This window comes from Carya illinoinensis, chromosome 8 (assembly GCF_018687715.1).
Source record: "Carya illinoinensis cultivar Pawnee chromosome 8, C.illinoinensisPawnee_v1, whole genome shotgun sequence".
Lineage (NCBI taxonomy): Eukaryota > Viridiplantae > Streptophyta > Magnoliopsida > Fagales > Juglandaceae > Carya > Carya illinoinensis.
This window is the reverse complement of record NC_056759.1, coordinates 7,569,984-7,589,114: the sequence shown is the minus strand read 5'-3', so window position 1 is coordinate 7,589,114 and position 19,131 is coordinate 7,569,984. Positions and strand designations below refer to the sequence as shown.

The window sequence follows — 19,131 nt, the reverse complement described above, 5'->3', positions numbered from 1 at the left end:
TTCAAATTTACATAACTACCCTTCATCTTAGTCAGAGTTGTAAAATGGTGGTAAATTAATTATAGATTTATGCATTGGTTGATTACGTAATTTAGATGAGATGAGATGAAATATTTTGAATAGTAATAAAATTTTTGAGTTAATATGAAATAAAATAGTTTGTAAAAAAATATGTGTTTAAATACTAGATAGTAGATAAGATGAGATAATTTTTACTTTTTAAAATTTTAAAAATGTGTAGATTCCACTGCATGTATTTATAAAGTACCCGAATCCTTGATACTTTAGACTTTTCATATCAGTTTTGTACTTTTTATTTATTGTTTACTGTTAATTTTTATTATTTTATACTATTTATTTAAGTGAATGTTTTCAAAATTAAAAAATAAAATAATCCGTTTAGATAGACAAAACATCTATGCCGTGTTGACTAATTAATTACCAAACCGGTCTTCATTTTTCATGTCCGCATTAGGACTTTTTGATGACGCTCGTGATTGTTAGCGTCAAAAAAAACTGTTTAAGCTGTGAACCCGAAAATTAGGTAGGTCGAAGTTTAAAGAGACTGAGAGAGAGAGAGTGTGTGCGTACGTTTTTATATTTTGAGTAACGTTAAATAGGAGCTCCAAATAAATAAATTTTATATAAGTATTTTTTTGTAAAAAATGAATCTTATTAATAAAAAATAATCTTTTTTACACTTTTTTAAAATGAGGTTCACTTTTTACAAGAACTTAATTATATAAAAATTATCTATTTAAAATTTGTACAGATCATTTTTTTTTTTTTTATATTTTAGTGCTGGATCAAGCTTATTTGTGTCAATAAATCACTAAAAAAGAATGCCAGCAGCAGATATAAATATATGCGTTATGGGAACTCCCTGGGCATGACTGGGAAGTAAGTCAACTAACACAAGTTGAGAGAGCAAGCAAGCAAAGAAGACACTGGACTTTCTCTTCTTTAAAATGTCTTCTTCTTCTTCTTCTTCTTCTGTATTGTTTACTTTGATAATTTTTTCTGTTCTTTTCTGCAATTCCAAGGCTGCCATACAGCTGCCACCGAATGAAACCATTCCAGCAGTTATAGCGTTTGGTGATTCAATCGTGGATCCGGGCAACAACAATTACCTGAGAACTATTGCTAAGTGCAATTTCCCTCCATATGGGCAGGATTTTAAAGGAAAAGTTCCAACAGGCAGATTCGGCAATGGAAAGGTTCCCTCAGACTTGATAGGTACGTACGTAGGTCTCTCTCTCTCTCTCTCTCTCTCTCTCTCTCTCTCTCTCTCTCTCTCTCTCTCTCTCTCTCTCTCTCTCTCTCTCTCTCTCCGCTTCTGGTACTCGATCTAGTTCCTCTTTTGCTCTGTTTTGTATCTGTAGCCTGTTATAATTGTTTGCATTGCCATATCTGAGGGGTATATAAATGTCAGATAGATCAAGAGAAAATTACACTGATTGGAACTTTGTTAGTTATCCATAACCAACAAAGGAACGAGAATCACTTTTTTGCATGTGAGTGCATGCATGGGAGATAGGTCAATACTTTGTCTCTCCTTCTCAACCTATGGGAATTGCATTGGCCTTTTTTGCGGTGCATTCTGGGAAGGTTTGATGAAACCACCACACCTCTTGAAGTGGTGAGTAATTTTCCATTTATAGCAATTTACATATCGTATAAGATAATTACATATCAAATACAATTAATATGAAATGTAAGTAAATGGAAAGTATATACAAAGTAATCTCCTAGAATTAAGGTCTGAATTAAGTCACATATGTCAAGCCTTAGATTAAGGCAAAGTATCCTCAACACCCCCCCACAAGCTGAATGTCGGATTGGAACAAACGTTAAGCTTGTAGTATATGAAAAAGTCAAAAAGAGGTCGAGGAATACTTTTGGTGAAGATGTCGGCAACCTGTAAGTGAGAGGGAACATACTAAGTGCAAAGTTTGCTAGGAACAATAAGTTCTCAAAGGAAATGGTAGTCTAACTCAACATGCTTGGCCTGCTTATGATAAACGGGGTTGGAACTCAAAAAAATGGCACTTTTGTTGTTGCATAAATGAAGAGGCTGCTGTGGAATGGAAACCTGTAGATCATGAAGGAGATGCGTAAGCCAAAGGAGTTCAACAACAGTGTGCACAAGAGCACTATACTCAGATTCACAGCTGGAGCGAGATACAGTGGGCTACTTCTTAGCACTCCAAGAAACCAAGTTATCACCAAGATAAATAGAGTAGCCGAAGGTAGAACGACGAGTGTCAGGGCAGCCTGCCCAATCTGCATCAGAGTAAGCAACTAAAACACCAGGAGTAGCAGAGGAGTGAAAATGAAGACCAAAATGAAGGGTGCCCTTAACATAGCGAAGAATACGCCTAACAACAAAAAAATGATCCTCGATTGTCCAGTGTAGAAACTGGCTAACAAAATTGACAACATGAGCAATGTCGGGCCGGGTAATGGTCAAATATTGGAGGGCATCGACGAGAGACCGGTAGAGAGTGGGATTTGAAAAAGGTGTACCATCAACAGACAGGTGCTATGCAACAACCATGGGGTGGGGACTGGTTTGCTGTCAAGTACCTGAGCTCGAGTAAGAATATCCCGTGCATACTTAAGTTGGCTGATGAAAGGACCATCTGTAGTTGTTGAAACTTCAAGACCAATAAAGTAACTGAGAGGGCCCAAATCTTTGGTGGCAAACTCAGAATTGAGCTTGCAAATGAAGTTGTTGGGAAGATATGAGTTGTTGCCGGTAATAACAATATCATCAACACAAAGAAGCAAATAGATTATATCAGAGTGCTTATGGAAAATAAAGAGAGAAGTGACAGCACGACTGCAGGAAAATCCAAGTTGAACAAGAAATGAGCTAAAGCGCTAAAACCAGGCACGGGGTGCTTGCTTGAGACCATAGAGGCCTTTCTTCAACTGACAGACATGATTAGGAAAGCGAGGATCAATGTATCCCGGAGGTTGCTCCATATAAACATTTTCAGTGAGAGTACCATTGAGAAAAGCATTATTGACATCAAGTTGGTGAAGATGCCATCTGTTGGTGACAGCAAGAGAAAGCACAACACAAACAGTGGTAGCATTGATAACAAGGCTAAAAGTGTCAGTATAGTCAAAACCAGGTACCTGTGTGTAGTCTTTGGCAACAAGGCAAGCTTTGAGACGCTCAACGGATCCATCAGACAGATATTTGGTCCAGAACACCTATTTGGAACCCACAATGTTAGTGTTAGTGGGTCGCAGGACCAAAATCTAGGTGTGGTTATTTTGCAAGGCACGAACTTCATCATCCATGGCTGCAAGCCAAGCAGGATTTTTAGCAGTAAATTTGAATCCTTTAGGTTCAATAGATACAAGCAAAGCATAAAGAAGACCAGACGATCCCAAAACACCAATATTAGCTAGAGGACAAGTTTTAAAAATACCAGCTTTAGCTCGAGTGAGCATAGGATGAGACCCCAACGGGAAAGCTGGAGTGGGAGTGAAATCCATAATGTGAGGGTCAGTGTCAGACTCAACAGGAGGTGGACTCGGGGCTGAGTGTGGCAAAGAAGGACCTGCAAGAGAGTCAGTAGCTTGCAAAGACTTATCCACTGGATCAATACAAATAGCACATGGGCTATATCCGGATGGAGTAATGGGTGGGGAATGGTGCTCGGGAGAAGGGGGAGGGGTTTCGACATGGAGCATATTGGGTTCCAGAAAATTGGAAAAGTGGAGAGAGGATATCGGCTGAGCCTAAGATTTGTCGAGAAAGGGAAAATGATTTTCATCAAACTGTGCATGGCGGGTGATATATAGCCTAGAGGTGGTGGGATCAAGACAACGAAAACCTTTATATGAGGGACTATAACCCAGAAAAATGCAGGGAATGTTACGCGGGGAAAATTTGTTAGACATATAATCACGCAAACATGGATAAACACGACAACCAAAGGAATGAAAATTTTCATAATTACGAGACGAACCATAGAGAAGCTCAAAGGGTGACTTAACTCCAAGAAGTGGTGTGGGCAACCGGTTGATGATGTAAGCTGCAATGCTGAAGGCATCAACCCAGAAGCGAGGAGAAAGGTGAGAGTAAAAAAGAAAGGCCAAACTTGTCTCGGTAACGTGATGATGTTTCCTTTCAGTGCGACCATTTTAAGCAAGTGTGTATGGGCAAGAGAGTTGATGATGGATATCAGAAGTGAGAAGGTGATCTTTGAAACAATGACTAGTGAATTCGGCGCCACCATCGCTTTGAAAAATTTTTATACAAGCAGAATGTTGATTTTCCACAAATGTTTGAAATTGGCGAAAAATATCATAAAAGTCAAATTTTAAATTCAAGGGATATAACCAAGTGAAGCGGGAAAAATCATCAATAAAGAGAACATAGTAGGCAAAACCTAAGGTGGATTTGACGGGGGAAGGGCCCCATATGTCACATGAATTAAATCCACATTAGACGATCGATGTTCATTATGTGTGTAATATGTATGTCAATACATTTATCTGTTATGTTTTATTTAATCTTCTAATGTGCTCTCTTGAAGCATTTGATTAAAGGATGATGTACAAATGGCCAAATCTGGATCATTGATGTGTTTAAAACTGAGCTGATGAAATCACGTGAGAGGCTCGTGCTTCCTTCAGAACGTTTAAGAGTTGAGCCGCTGGATTACTTACACGTGTCGGTATCTCTTGTAACATATATATATATATATGTGTGTGTGTGTGTGTGTGTTATACGGTGTAAACCCTAGTTGATTCATTCTGTACATATTGGCCGTTTCAGAGAGAGAGAGAACAGAGAGAACAGAGAGGGGGATTAGGGTTTCGGTGAGTTTTCTTTGTAGAGAGAAGAAATCAGAGTGATTTCTTGGGATTTCTGTGAGGGATCTGTGACTCTATGTGTACTGAGGCTTCTCTGTGAAGTATTGTTCATCAATAAAAGCTCTGAGGCCCATTCCTGCCGTGGACGTAGATCATTAGGGTCGAACCACGTATATTGGTGTGTTCTTTCCTTGCTTTTAGTTTCTTTATTGTTCTTATTGTTCATATTTGATTCTTGATGCTTTCTTGCGATAATATTGGAAGATATTCATCATTCTGTTGATCTGTATAATACTGTCCAATATCGTGGCATATATATTGGTAATCTGGACATCTATTGGTATACTGTTGTTTCTAGGGTTTTGATTATCATCAAACTGTGGTTATTATGAATATCATGTTTCTGTTTGGATATATAACAGAAGGTTTATATTCGGTAAAAGCAGAATAGCTATATAAAATAAAACTATAGACTACTATATCATAATAACATTAAACCTTTTTAAACCAAAAGAGGGTTACTTTTATAACAATGTGAATAAGGCAATCGATGATCTTTCGCAAGTTGGCATATACCACACAAGGTTGGAGAAGGCAACAAAGAAGTAAGAAAAAGATAACCATTTTTATTCAAACATGAAATAACTGAATGATTCACATGTCTAAGATGAGCATGCCATAAATCATATGAAGTATGAAGAGATTTATTTTTAAGAACAAAAATAAAAGCTGAATAGCCGTGCTCCAGCACATATAAGCAACCATCTCTTTTACCGGTTGCCACCACCCTTCCTGTTTGGCAATTCTAGATGGTGAAAAGATTATTAGTAAAGGTAACAGATAATGGAAAATCTGATGTTAATTTACTAATTGACGAGAGATTTTTAGTGAGACGAGGAACAACCAAAATATCAAGTAAATGAAGATTTGGATTTGGAGAAAGGGTACCCGTATGAGTTATGGGTAGAGAAGCATCATTCCCTATAATTACACAATCTTTACCCTTGTAAGTATTTGAGTGAGCCAAAATAGATGGGTCGATACTCATGTGGGCCGAAGCCCCAGTATCCAAGTACCAATCTGGAGTTTCATTTTCAGAAACAGAGCAAGAATGGTTGAAGGCCTCGGCAAGGTGAGCAGAAGACTCATGGCGTGCGTACTGCTGGTTGCAGCAATCGATGTAGTGTCCTTCAGTTCAGCAAATTTGGCAGCACGAGGGGGGGGGGGGTGACTCCCATGACCAGAGGAGGTGCGTCCATGGCCACGATTATTTGAAGGAGAGTGACCATGGCCGGTGCTGCATCCACGTTGCATGCGTGAGGAATTTCCTCTCTGGTTTGCATGATCATGGCTTCGGTTTGTGGCTATGAACGCTGTTGTGGGTGGACCCGAAGAGTCAAGAGATTTTTGAATTAAAGAGTTCAAAGCTCTCAGAGCCAAGACCGCGGAGAAACCAATGTACTTATCGGTGCCATTGACGGGGCAGCCAATCGCATGAAGTTGGTCGCAGAGTGCAAAGAAGGCATGGGCATACGCTGTGAGAGACTGAGTACCACGCTTCATCAACTGAAGATCATCTTTGAGGTGAATTTCTCAAGCTTTGGAGTGGTGGCTGAAGGTGTTTTCCAAGGCTAGATCTCTCAAGAGGTGGAGAGACCGACGACCTCAGCCATTGCTTCTTCAGTGAGGGAGGAGAGGAGAAGACTGAGTAGTCTCTTGTCAGTGGCTTTCCAAGCCAAGTATTTGGGATTAGGCATTTGTGAAGTGGCTGGGTTAAACCGTGGAGGAAATGCAAGAGTTCCATCGACATAGCCTAGTAATTCTTGGCTTTCAAGAAGGGGAAGAAGTTGGCTTTTCCATAAGAGATAGTTGGTAGAGGAAAGCTTGATGGTTACCATGTGAATCATAGTGTTGAAAGGGAGAAGGGTAGACTTGGCAGCCATAAGGGAGGAGAAGGGAAGGATCAAGGGATGCTAATCCTGAAGGGCTCTTGATACCATGAGAAGGTTTGATGAAACCACCACACCTCTTGAAGTGGTGAGTAATTTTCAATTTATAGCAATTTACATATCGTATAAAATAAGTACATATCAAATACAATTAATATGAAAGGTAAGTAAATGGAAAGTATATACAAAGTAATCTCCTAGAATTAAGGTCTGAATTAAGTCACATATGTCAAGCCTTAGATTTAGGCAAAGTATCCTCAACATATTCCTCCTCCGATCATGGCAGTCGTTAGATGCAACTCAGTCCTCTTTTTTTTTAGATGATTAGAAGAATTGATGCTTATGCAAGGAGATTAATTCCAAGGGCACTTTCTAGCTTTGTCGCTTTTACATAATAAACCTTCCTCTATAGTTTTGCGCCGGGTCATGATCTTCCTTTAAAGGCGTCAACGTTGATACACTTTTTAAAGTTTGAAGAGACATTTATTTATTATTATTATTATTTCAAGAGTTCGAAGAGACCTAGGTTTCATTTGGATTTTTAAATGAGCCTATTGGATTCTATTTTAGACTCATTCTAATATTTAAATATACAATTCACAAATCACTAAGGTCTTATTTGGATACACAATTCAGATGAGATGAGATAAAATAATTTGTAAAAAAATATGTGTTTGGATAGTGAGATGATGAGATAGTTTTTAATTTTTGTGATTTAAAAAAGGTATGCGTCTCACTATTTAATAAGGTAGCCGAATTGTCCAATGTTTACATACTGTTCACTGTCAGTTTTCAATATTTATTACTGTTTATTTAAGTGGATGCTTTTAAAATTTAGAGATGAAATATAACATATTTGAATAGGAAAAATTAATATATGGTACAGATGAAAACATCTCATATGTACCGTGTATCCAAACTGGGCCTGAATACCATTCAACTCAAAACCTCTTTATATATGAGACTCTCAACTTTTTTTAACTCAACACTTCCTTATCATGTGAAACCACAACTTTTGAAAACTTTCCATAAATATATATATAAACTTATCTTAACATCTAAATACATATAAACTCATCTTAATTGAGCCTCATATAACTTACTCTACCATCTCAACTCATTAATACTATTCATAAAGAACTCAATCTATCTCAACTCAGGTTAATATCCAAATGGATCTTACTTAATACCGCGTAAGCCTTTATAAGTACCATCATGTAATGCTAGAGTCTAGCTAACGTACCAGTCCTTGCAAAAACCAATTTCAAACTTATCTATGATTACAGGAATACATGCACCATGCACCAAGGAAATGTATTATTGGCCAACGAACAAAATACATAGCAGAACGAAATTAACCTAGCTATGATATATATGATGATCTAATAAACTCATTAATTATAGTATTAATATTATTTTCAATCATCTCTCTAGCTAGTTATATATTTTGAGGTAACATATAATTTTAAATGAATTGACGTGCATGTCAACTGAGTCATACTCCTTGTTGCCATGACCCCACAAACCAATTAACATCCCGTATTACCTATCATGGGTGGTTCTGCCCATTTATAAATTTATTGTACTCCCAACAGAATGACGTTGAAATTTAACACAAAAAAGGAAAATACCGATTTAGTTTTCAATCAATAGAAGTATAAATTTTAATCAGACGAACAACTAGTATAAATTTGAATAAAGTTCACAAATTAATTATTGTTTCACCTTTAATTTCAGCGGAGGAATTGAGAATAAAAGAGCTTGTGCCAGCATACCTGGATCCACATCTTCGACCTCAAGACTTGATCACAGGAGTATGTTTCGCTTCAGGTGGCTCAGGATATGATCCCTTGACAGCCAAACTAGCGGTACTTCCTTTTTCTTTCTGGGTCCGTATAATTTCATTTATATGTTGAAAACCACCCTAAGTGTGAATGCATAGATTACATAGCTGCTGCACATGCACCTTCCTAGCACCGAATGTTGAAACTTGCACATATATGTTGATTTTCAACTAAAGCTGCTACAGCTGGTAGTTAGCCATCAACCACGGCTGATTGATTAGCAACTTGTTTAGGGGAACTTCTCCTATAAATAGGAGAGTTCTGATATGTAAATGGTGTGGGGAAAAACAGAGAGTAAGAGTGGACGTGAGAGAAATTTTTGAGTGTTGTAATTTCGTACACACTCAGTAAAAGAGGCTCCAGTGGACGTAGGCAATTTGCTGAACCACTTAAATATCTTCTTGTGTGATTTTGGACAGACCAGTGGCGCAACAATTGGTATCAGAGCTTTGGCTCGCGCTGTCCAGAAATCAAGTTGATCAAAATCAACTTTTGACAACTTCAAGGTGTTCCTCGCATCAAAATGAATCTGTTACCTCAATGAAATTGAAAACGGAGGTCGGAGGAGCTCACACGCGCCCCAAGAAGCCAGAGAGTGAGTCCACGCACCTCACTCGTAGCTGGAGGTTGAAGACGACTAAGCCACACACTCCCACGCGCCACCATGCTCCACACGCGCCCCCACGCGCCCTAGAAGGAATCTGCACGTGTCGTCCACGTGCCCCAGTCACACTGCTGCAGCGCGTGTATCTCACGTGCCAGCGATCAGGACCGTTCGTTTTTCAGATCCATTTTGGGCTTGATCTAAGCCATTTGGAATCCGATTTCAACGATCAAATAGTGCTCTCCAACTATTTGAATCATTCCAGACTCATCCGTACAGTTAGAATTTTGAAATTTTTTGTATAAATTTTCTAAATTCAAATGGAAAGATCTGGAACAGATAGGAGCTCTAAAAATGGCAGTAGCTCTAGGCGTCAGTCCACAGTGTCAAATGCCAAGTTTGAAGTTGAGAAGTTCGATGGAACAAGCAATTTCGGCATGTGGTAGTGTGAATTCATGGATGTTTTGATCCAATAAGAGTTGGATATTGCGTTGGACAAAAGACCAAATGATATGATTGAAAATGATTTGAGGAAGCTTAATACCCAGGCTTGTAGTACAATCCGGTTATGCCTGACCAAAGAACAAGTATTTTGTCATGAGAGAGACAAATGCTATGGAATATTGGCAGAAATTGGATGATAAGTTCATGAAGAAGAGCATTGAGAGCCGTTTGCACTTGAAGAAGAAGCTCTTCCGATTCTAATTTCGTGAAGGTATTTTCATGTCTGAACATCTGAATAGTTATAATTAAATTCTTGCTGATTTGTTAAACTTGAATGTTTAAGTCCAAGATGAAGATAAAGCTTTACTTTTGTTAAATTTCTTGTCTGATACATATGAGCATTTCATTACTACTTTACTATATAGGAAAGAAAAGATTAGTTTTAACAATGTATCTAGTTCTTTAATTAGCAATGAGTACCGCAAAAAAGATAAGCAGGTGCAATTAGATACATCAAGTAAAGCATTAACAGCAAGAGGGAGACCATAGTCAAGGTATCCCGGAAAGAATAAAGGTTTTTAATCGAAAGCCCAGGCCACATCACGTGATTCATCAGTAGGAAGAAAACTCGCCAGAGACGAGTGTTCCTTTTTTCGCAACAAAGGACACTTGGAAGAAGGATTGTCCCAAACTGAAGGGAGAACAGCAGAATCAACCCACCACAGCCAATGTCGTGGACATAGATGGTGATTTAGATTTTGCCTTGACAAGTTCATCATCCATTTGTCATTCCGATGAATGGATTATGGATTTCGGATGTACCTATCACATGTGTCTCAATCGGGACTGGTTTACTGACTTCACAAAGATTGAAGGTGGAGCAGTACTTATGGGCAATGACAGTGCCTGTAAGACTCAGGGAACAAGTATCATTCGGTTAAAGCTACACGATGGCAGCGTCAAGACTATGACAGAAGTTCGGCACGTTCCAGACTTACAGAAGAATCTCATCTCACTGGGATCTCTAGATTCAAAGGGATTTAGAATCACCATTGAAGACGGAACTCTCAAAGTACTAATGGGAATTCAGGTGGCAATGAAGGGTTTGAGGCGAGGAAACTTGTACTTCTTGTAAGGAAATATTGTTGATGGAAGAGCTTCCACATGCTGTGAGAAGCTAGATGAGACTGATGCCGACACTACTAATCTTTGGCATATGCTTATGGGATATGCAGGAGAAAAAGTTTTGCAAACACTGGTGAAGTAAGGCCTACTCAAAGGTGCCAAGACTGGTAAACTGTCTTTCTGTGAGTACTGTGTATTGGGAAAGCAGAGGCGGATCAAGGTTGGAACCGCTCTACAGAATACACAGGGGATACTTGACTATGTACACTCCGATGTTTGAGGACCTACCAAAAATGCATTTTTGGGAGGTAAGCATTGGTTTGTAACTTTTGTGGATGATTATTCTCGTCGTGTGTGGGTGTATACGATGAAGAATAAAGATAAAGTGCTGAAAATCTTCCTTGATTGGAAGAAAATGATTAAGACTCAGACTGACAGAAAGATCAAGCGACTCAAATCTGATAATAGAGGTGAGTACACTTCAGACCCCTTCATGGAAGTATGCCGGAGAGAGAAAATTGTCAGACACTTCATGGTACGAGGTACACTACAGCAGAACAGTGTGGCAGAATGAATGAATCATACTTTACTAGAGAAAATGCGAAGTATGTTACTAGATGCTGGATTCAGTAAACAATTTTGGGCTGAAGCTGTGACATATGCTTGCCACCTCATCAACCGACTACCTGCAGCTGCCAATGACGGGAAGACACCCATTGAAATGTGGAGAGGTACACATGCTACTAATTATGACTCTTTACACATTTTCAGATGTCCTGCTTACTATCATGCTAAAGAAAGTAAGCTTGATCCTAAAGACAAGAAAGCAAAATTTTTAGACTTTAGTACTGGTGTAAAAGGGTATAGACTCTGGTGCATAGAGTCTAAAAAGGTAATCATCAGTAGAGATGTTACATTCAACGAATCTGAGATGCTTAAGTCACATAAGCATAAAGATACCAATGAAGGCAGCAATGATGGCAAAACATCAGATGATTCGTAAAATGTGAAGATTATTACTTCAAAGAATTTGGGAAAGCATGGACAAGATAAGGTTGATAGTCCAGTCATAGTACCTCCAACAGACCGAGACGAGAGAAACGTGTGCTGACACGTTTTGCAGACTATGTGGCATATGCATTACCAGCTAAAGGGGGTGAGATCCCAACCACTTACAGAGAAGCCATACAGTCCAGTGAACAAGTTGAATGGACAAAGGCGATGAATGAAGAGATGCAATCTCTTCACCAGAACCAGACTTGGGAGCTTGTGCCGCTTCCAAAAGGAAAGAAGACAATTGGCTGTAAGTGTATCTTTAATCAGAAAGATGATCAAGCTGCTAAAAATGGAGTGCGATACAAAGCTAGGTTGATAGCCAAGGGCTACGTTCAAATAGAGGGAATTGACTACAGTGAAGTATTCTCTCCTGTTGTGAAGGATTCATCCATTCGGATATTGCTAGCTTTGGTTGCACAATATGATCTTGAGTTAGCACAGCTTGATGTAAAGACAGCTTTCTTACATGATGATCTGGAGGAGGAGATTTATCTGTGTCAACCAGAAGGTTTTAAAGAAGCTGGAAAAGAAAATTTGGTATGCAGTCTGAAGAAGTCACTCTATGGCTTGAAGCAGTCACCTCGGCAATGGTACAAGCGGTTTGACTGCTTTATGATGAACCTGAAATACACTCGTTGCCATTCGATCACTGTGTGTATTTCAGAAAACTTGCAAATGTATCTTTCATTTATTTTCTTTTATATGTAGATGATATGTTAATTGCATGTAAAAGTAAGGGAGAGATAAATTACTTAAAAACTCAGTTAAATCATAAGTTTGAAATGAAAGATCTGGTATAAGCATGAAGAATATTGGAGATAGAGATCAGCAAAGATAGGGTGAAAGGTACAGTTCACCTTACTCAGAAGCAGTATCTGAAGAGAATACTGCAACGCTTCAACATCGACTCGAAGACAAAGCCGGTGAGTACTCCTATGGCCCCATATTTTAAACTCAGTGCATTGCAATCTCCTAAAGATGATAAAGAGCAGCACTACATCAGGAATGTCCCATATGCAAGTATTGTTGGAAGCTTAATGTATGTAATGGTGTGTACACGACCTGATATCTCCCAAACTGTTAGCTTAGTTAGTCGCTATATGCATAATCCTGGAAAGGCTTATTGGCATGCGGCTAAGTGGATTCTATGATATATTTTAGGGACCGTAGATATTGGTTTGAAGTTCGAGAAGAGTGAAGATAGTCTCGTAACTAGATATGTTGACTCAGACTATGTAAGTGATCTTGACAAACGCTGATCGACAATTGGATATGTGTTCACTATGGCTAGAGGACCAGTTAGTTGGCGATCAACTTTGCAGTCGACAATTGCACTATCATCCACTAAGACTGAATACATGGCTGTAACAGAAGCCGTAAAAGAAGCCATTTGGTTACAGGGATTAGTAACAGATTTGGGCTTTAAACAGCAAGAGGTTAGCCGGACTATCATCCACTAAAGCCCAAATCTGTTACTATTTACTGTGACAATCAAAGTGCAATTCATTTGACCAAGAATCAAGTATATCACTCTCAAACAAAACACATAGATGTCCGATTTCACTTTGTACGTGAAATATTAGAAGAAGAGGACATCAAACTTCAGAAGATTGGCACTAAAGATAATCCAACAGATATGTTGACGAAATTCGTCACAGGAATCAAGTTCAAACACTGTTTGGACTTAATCAATATTGTACACTGCTGAGCACCCTCGGGTGCATTGGAGCGTATTCGATAGCGGAAGTCTCTCATGTCAAAGAGTGAGGTGCATTCATTTGAAGAATGAATCAGTTTGTAAGCAGCCTGGTATTGTACACTTGGGTGGAGGGGGTAATTGTTGAAAACCACCCTAAGTGTGAATGCATAGATTACACAGCTGCTGCACATGCACCGTCCTAGCACCGAATGTTGAAACTTGCACATATATGTTGATTTTCAACTAAAGCTGCTGCAGCTGGTAGTTAGTCATCAATTACGGCTGATTGATTAGCAACTTGTTTATGGGAACTTCTCCTATAAATAGGAGAGTTCTGATATGTAAATGGTGTGGGGGAAAATAGAGAGTAAGAGTGGACGTGAGAGAAATTTTTTGAGTGTTGTAATTTCGTACAAACTCAGTAAAAGAGGCTCCAATAGACGTAGGTAATTTGCTGAACCAATTAAATATCGTCTTGTATGATTTTGGATAGGCCAGAGACACAACATTATATTCGTGCATGCACATGCTTGATTCGTACATACGTACGTACTTCCACCATTCTTTTTTTTCTAACTTTTGATTGCAATAAAAACAGTCAGCACTATCAATGTCCGATCAATTAGAAATGTTCAAAGAATACAAAGCAAAGCTTAAAGGAATTGTTGGTGAAGAGAGGACAAATTTCATCTTGTCAAAAAGTCTATATCTGGTGGTAGCGGGAAGCGATGACATTGCCAATACATATTTCCTTTCTCATATACGGGAATTGGAGTACGATGTCCCTTCCTACACGGACCTTATGCTCGACAAGGCTACCACATTCTTTAAGGTAGCAATAATTCCATGATCATTTATATTTCACTTCTAGCTAGATCTGTACGTGTACGTATATATATATATGTTATTTGTCTAATTTTTAATGGGTTAAATTATAGATTTGTCACACTTAAATTACAAGCTAGGTGGCTTCATATATATCTTTTCAAACATTCTCTTATTGATTGGCATAATTAAATTTCATTTTGTTTTATGTTAAGTGGAGAAAAACTTGCCGGTTGAATATGATCAACCAATCCAACATTACGAAAAGATTCCTCTTATTATAAGTTGGAGTGAATGGCCTCCTATAAAAATTTCAGAAAATATTATTTATTTTCACAGATGAGATGAGTTGAGATAAAACTTAAAAGTTAAATAAAATATTGTTAAAATATTTTTTTTTATTTTGGGTTTGAAAAAATTTAATTATTTATTTTATTTTGTGTGAAAATTTTAAAAAATTGTAATGATTAATTGAGATAATGTGAGAATGGTTGTAAAAATAAGTGTGGCCTAATGGCAGGAGCTAATTTGCAGTGGCATGAAGATAATTTTGTTCTCTACTCTAAATATTATAACTTGGTAAGTAAAACTATTAAGTATTTATAAAACTACTCTAAATATTATAACTTTCATGTCCTGCAGACTAATTTTTATGAATGGCATGCATGTAATTAATAGGAGCAATAAATATTCTTTCTAATGTGATATCAAATGGGTTAAGATCAATAGTATTGATAAATTCTATACAATATTTTGAAGGAAATATATGGGCAAGGGGCACGAAGGATTGGAGTACTGAGTGCACCGCCGATTGGATGTGTGCCGTCACAAAGAACTCTGGCCGGAGGAATACTGAGACAGTGTTCGGAAAAGTACAACCAAGCAGCAAAACTGTTCAACATGAAACTGTCAGCAAGTCTGGATTCCCTTAACAGAAACCTACCCAACAGCAAGATGATCTATCTTGATGTTTACAGCCCTCTACTCGATCTCATTGAAAACCCTAAAAAATATGGTAATTAACAAAGATTATTTTTCGTGCATGACCTAGCTAGCTCTTGTTTCCTTAATCACGTCCACGCATGCATGATGCTGCCCTCTTTGTCATATTTTTTCTCATTTTTATTTAATTATATATTGATTACTCCATTTCAATATATAATTATGCAGGTTTTGAGTTTGCGAATAAAGGATGCTGTGGTACAGGGAAAATAGAAGTAGCTATACTATGTAACCCAGCGTCTCCCACCTGTACAGATGCATCTAAATATATTTTTTGGGATAGTTATCATCCCACGGAAGCAGCATATAGAACCCTTGTTCCTATATTCCTCCATAAGTACTTCAGTAGCTTCTTCTGAGCTGGCGACCCATGCATTGCAGAGCTTATTCAAGTTGAATTCCAGCATTGATCCATGCAGTACTCTATTCTGATTGGTCCGTTAATTTCCTTCCATCAACCGCAGGCAACGGTGATTTTAATAATTTGGCTTTGCATTGGTACTCATATATGCAGCTTTTTGTAATATTTTATTATTTATAGAATAAATTGAAGAACTCATGATCGATCTTATGATCTTCTGCGTACGTACGTTGCCTCGATCGGCCTATCAAGATGATCAGCCTAATAAGGAAATCAATGCTACAACCGAATATGCACAAGACAAGGCCACGTGATCGATTCACGCAACAGACCATTCTCGGATTGTATTCTTTCCATGTAAGCCTAGTTTCCTAAAGCTGTATATTCCTTTACCAGACAAATGTAATTCTATATGTATATATTGCAATAGATGACACGAGACTCGGTTGAGTGAGTTTACAGAATTATCTCCTCTATCAATAACTGTTTATGGTATCAAGAGCTAATGAAAAGACAAACGTCTAAAGATTCTTTCTTTCTTTTTTTTTTTCAATGGCTTCCCATAACCCTGCTGTTTCTTCTTCAAACTCAAAGTCCACCATTGCTTCCCAATCAGTTTCCTTCTCAAGCACACTTAGCCTACAAAATCTTATCACTATAAATCTGACAAAGGATAATTATCTCCTTTGGCGAGCCCAAATCCTACCGTACCTTCAAGGCCAACAATTGATTGGATATGTGGATGGCACAATCCCATGTCCCCCTCGAATTCTTCATATCACATCCAAAGAGGATGAAAAAATTCAAACTGCTCCAAATCATGAGTACTCTCATTGGTACAATCAGGATCAAGTCATACTAGGTGCTCTAATGTCCTCTCTCTCTGAATCGGTTATCACCCACATGGTGGGAATTGAAACTTCCAAGGATGTGTGGAATGCTCTTAAGCGAATGTTCTCTAACCATCTCCGAACACGCGTGGTTGGAATTCGCATTGAACTATCAACCCTCAAAAAAGGTAATATGTCCATTTCTGAGTATTATCAGAAAGTGAAATCGTCTGCCGATACATTGGCTTTAGTGGGAGAGCCCCTTCGGGACTCAGAATTTTTGACGTATCTACTTGCAGGCCTAGATTCTACATACAACTCCATAGTCACCTCTCTCTCAACTCGGGTTGATCAAGTCTCTCTTGAAGATGCATTTGCTAATTTAATGAGTTTTGAATTGCGACTTGAGTAGAAAAATATTGCTCTTGATATTTTTATTGGATCAGCCAATATGGCAACTCGCCATACTCAAACTCGTGGTTGTGGAGGTAGAAATGCCCAACGCTCATTTTCCAACAATTGAGGCCGAGGCAATCATGTTCGTGGAAGGGGCTCCCAAGGACATCATTATGGAGGATCACGAATGGTTTGTCAAGTATGTGGCAAGAATGGCCACAATGCAGTGCAGTATTACCATAGGCTCGACCTTTCTTATCGGCGTACGCAGCCAACCATGCAGGCCTATATGGCTCATACACAACCTCAGCCATCAAATGATCTCACTTGGTACACTGACACATGTTCAAGAAATCATCTCACCAATGAGTTCCAAAACCTGAATCTTGGTGCAGAACCTTTCCTAGGGACTGACACCATCCAAGTTGAGGATGGAACAGGTTTGCCAATTCGTCATATTGGTTCTTCTAAACTTTCTTTCCCTAGTACTACTTTTAAATTAAATTCAATTTTACATGTTCCTCACATTAAAAAAAAAAAAAATTGGTTTCAGTAAGTCAATTCACCGCTAATAACAATTTTTTATTGAATTTCATGTAGGGCATTTTTCTGTGAAGGACGAATGCACGCAGAAGCTGCTATTCAGCAGCAAAACGGAGGGTGGTCTTTATGCTTTGCAACCTACCAAATCTTTCCAAGTTTTTTCCTGTCAACGTGTCCCGTTAGATGTTTGGCATTCTCGTCTTGGTCATGCTTCATTCAAAATTTTCAAGCATCTGACTTCCAGGGCGTCTCTTCCAATTTCTTCTCATAAAACACTAGTGGTTTGCAACTCTTGTCAACAGGGCAAGAGCCATTGTCTTCCTTTTTTTTCCATCCAATCATGTTTCCAAGGGTCCCTTAGATTCAATTTTTTCGGATGTATAGGGCCCTTCTTCTGTAATGTCGGAAAAAGGAAATAAAAATTATGTTTCTTTTGTTGACCATTTTAGCAAATTCACGTGGATCTTTCCAATGCCTACTAAATCGACAGTTTATTCTATTTTCATTTCATTCCAAAAACAAATTGAACGATTATTGGATAGTAAAATAAAGTGTGTTCAAACTGATTGGGGGGGGGGGTGAATTTCATTCTCTTCATCCCTTCTTTGACCAACAAGGCATCACACATCGTCTCACATGTCCTCGTACCTCCCAACAAAATGGGACTGTGGAACGTAAACATAGGCATATTATTGAGAGTGGTCTATCTCTCTTGTCTAAATCATTGGTACCTCGATCACTCTTATTGGGATGAAACATTTTCAATGGCCACTTTTATTATAAACCGATTGCCTACATATCCCCTACACATTATTTCTCTATTTGAAAAATTGTTCAATCAAAAACCAGATTATTCCATTCTCCGCATCTTTGGTTGTGCTTGCTGGCCATATCTTAGACCATATAATCATCACAAAATTGATTTTCGGTCTAAAAAATGTGTCTTCCTTGGTTTTAGTAGTCATCATCGTGGCTATCAATGTTTGGATATATACTCGGGACGTATTTTTATTTCTCGGCATGTACTATTCAATGAGACCAAATTTCCTTTCTCAACTTTGTCTCTAGCTGGTCACGATGCTATTATGTCTCATTCCACAAGTCAAACTTCATTAAAATCTCATGCAATATTTCCAAACTCAAGACACAAGTTCAGGCATCCTCATTCCACAGGTCAAGCACTTTTAAAATCCCATGCAATCCTTCCAAACTCAAGACAAAAATCCATGCCACAAATCACCTCTTCACAACCAAATGTCTCTGCATTTCCAATTATGCCACCTAGCCCGCACTTCACTCCACCATCATTGCCTCCACTGAATGTTCCTTCCTCATCAAAACACAATCTCAACGACTTGATTCATGCCATCAATCCTCGCGACCAGCCACATGATTCATGCCCATTAATTCATTCGGTCTCCCTTCCTTTTTCAACACAATCACCTCTATCCACTTCTGATATCTTGGTCACTCCTTCCACAACTCAATCTCCATCACCGAGTGCATCTTTGACCAACTCTAATTCCATACTTTCTTCCCATAATCACTCCATACCTACTCCATCTCAGTCAAATTCCAACTCCAACTCCCAAAATCTCTCTCATTCCATGGAATCTT

General features: G+C 38.4%; 1 protein-coding gene across 1 annotated transcript; it reads left to right on the top strand.

Moving 5' to 3' along the window:
• The first annotated feature begins 934 nt into the window (after positions 1 to 934).
• Positions 935 to 16,090, top strand: LOC122274763 (GDSL esterase/lipase EXL3-like). The gene is made up of 5 exons (XM_043083786.1): positions 935 to 1,236; positions 8,523 to 8,653; positions 14,156 to 14,389; positions 15,142 to 15,397; positions 15,553 to 16,090. Exons 1-5 carry the CDS (start codon positions 969 to 971, stop codon positions 15,741 to 15,743), a joined length of 1,080 nt encoding a protein of 359 aa, XP_042939720.1. The 5' UTR covers positions 935 to 968; the 3' UTR covers positions 15,744 to 16,090.
• The last annotated feature ends 3,041 nt before the right edge of the window (positions 16,091 to 19,131 follow it).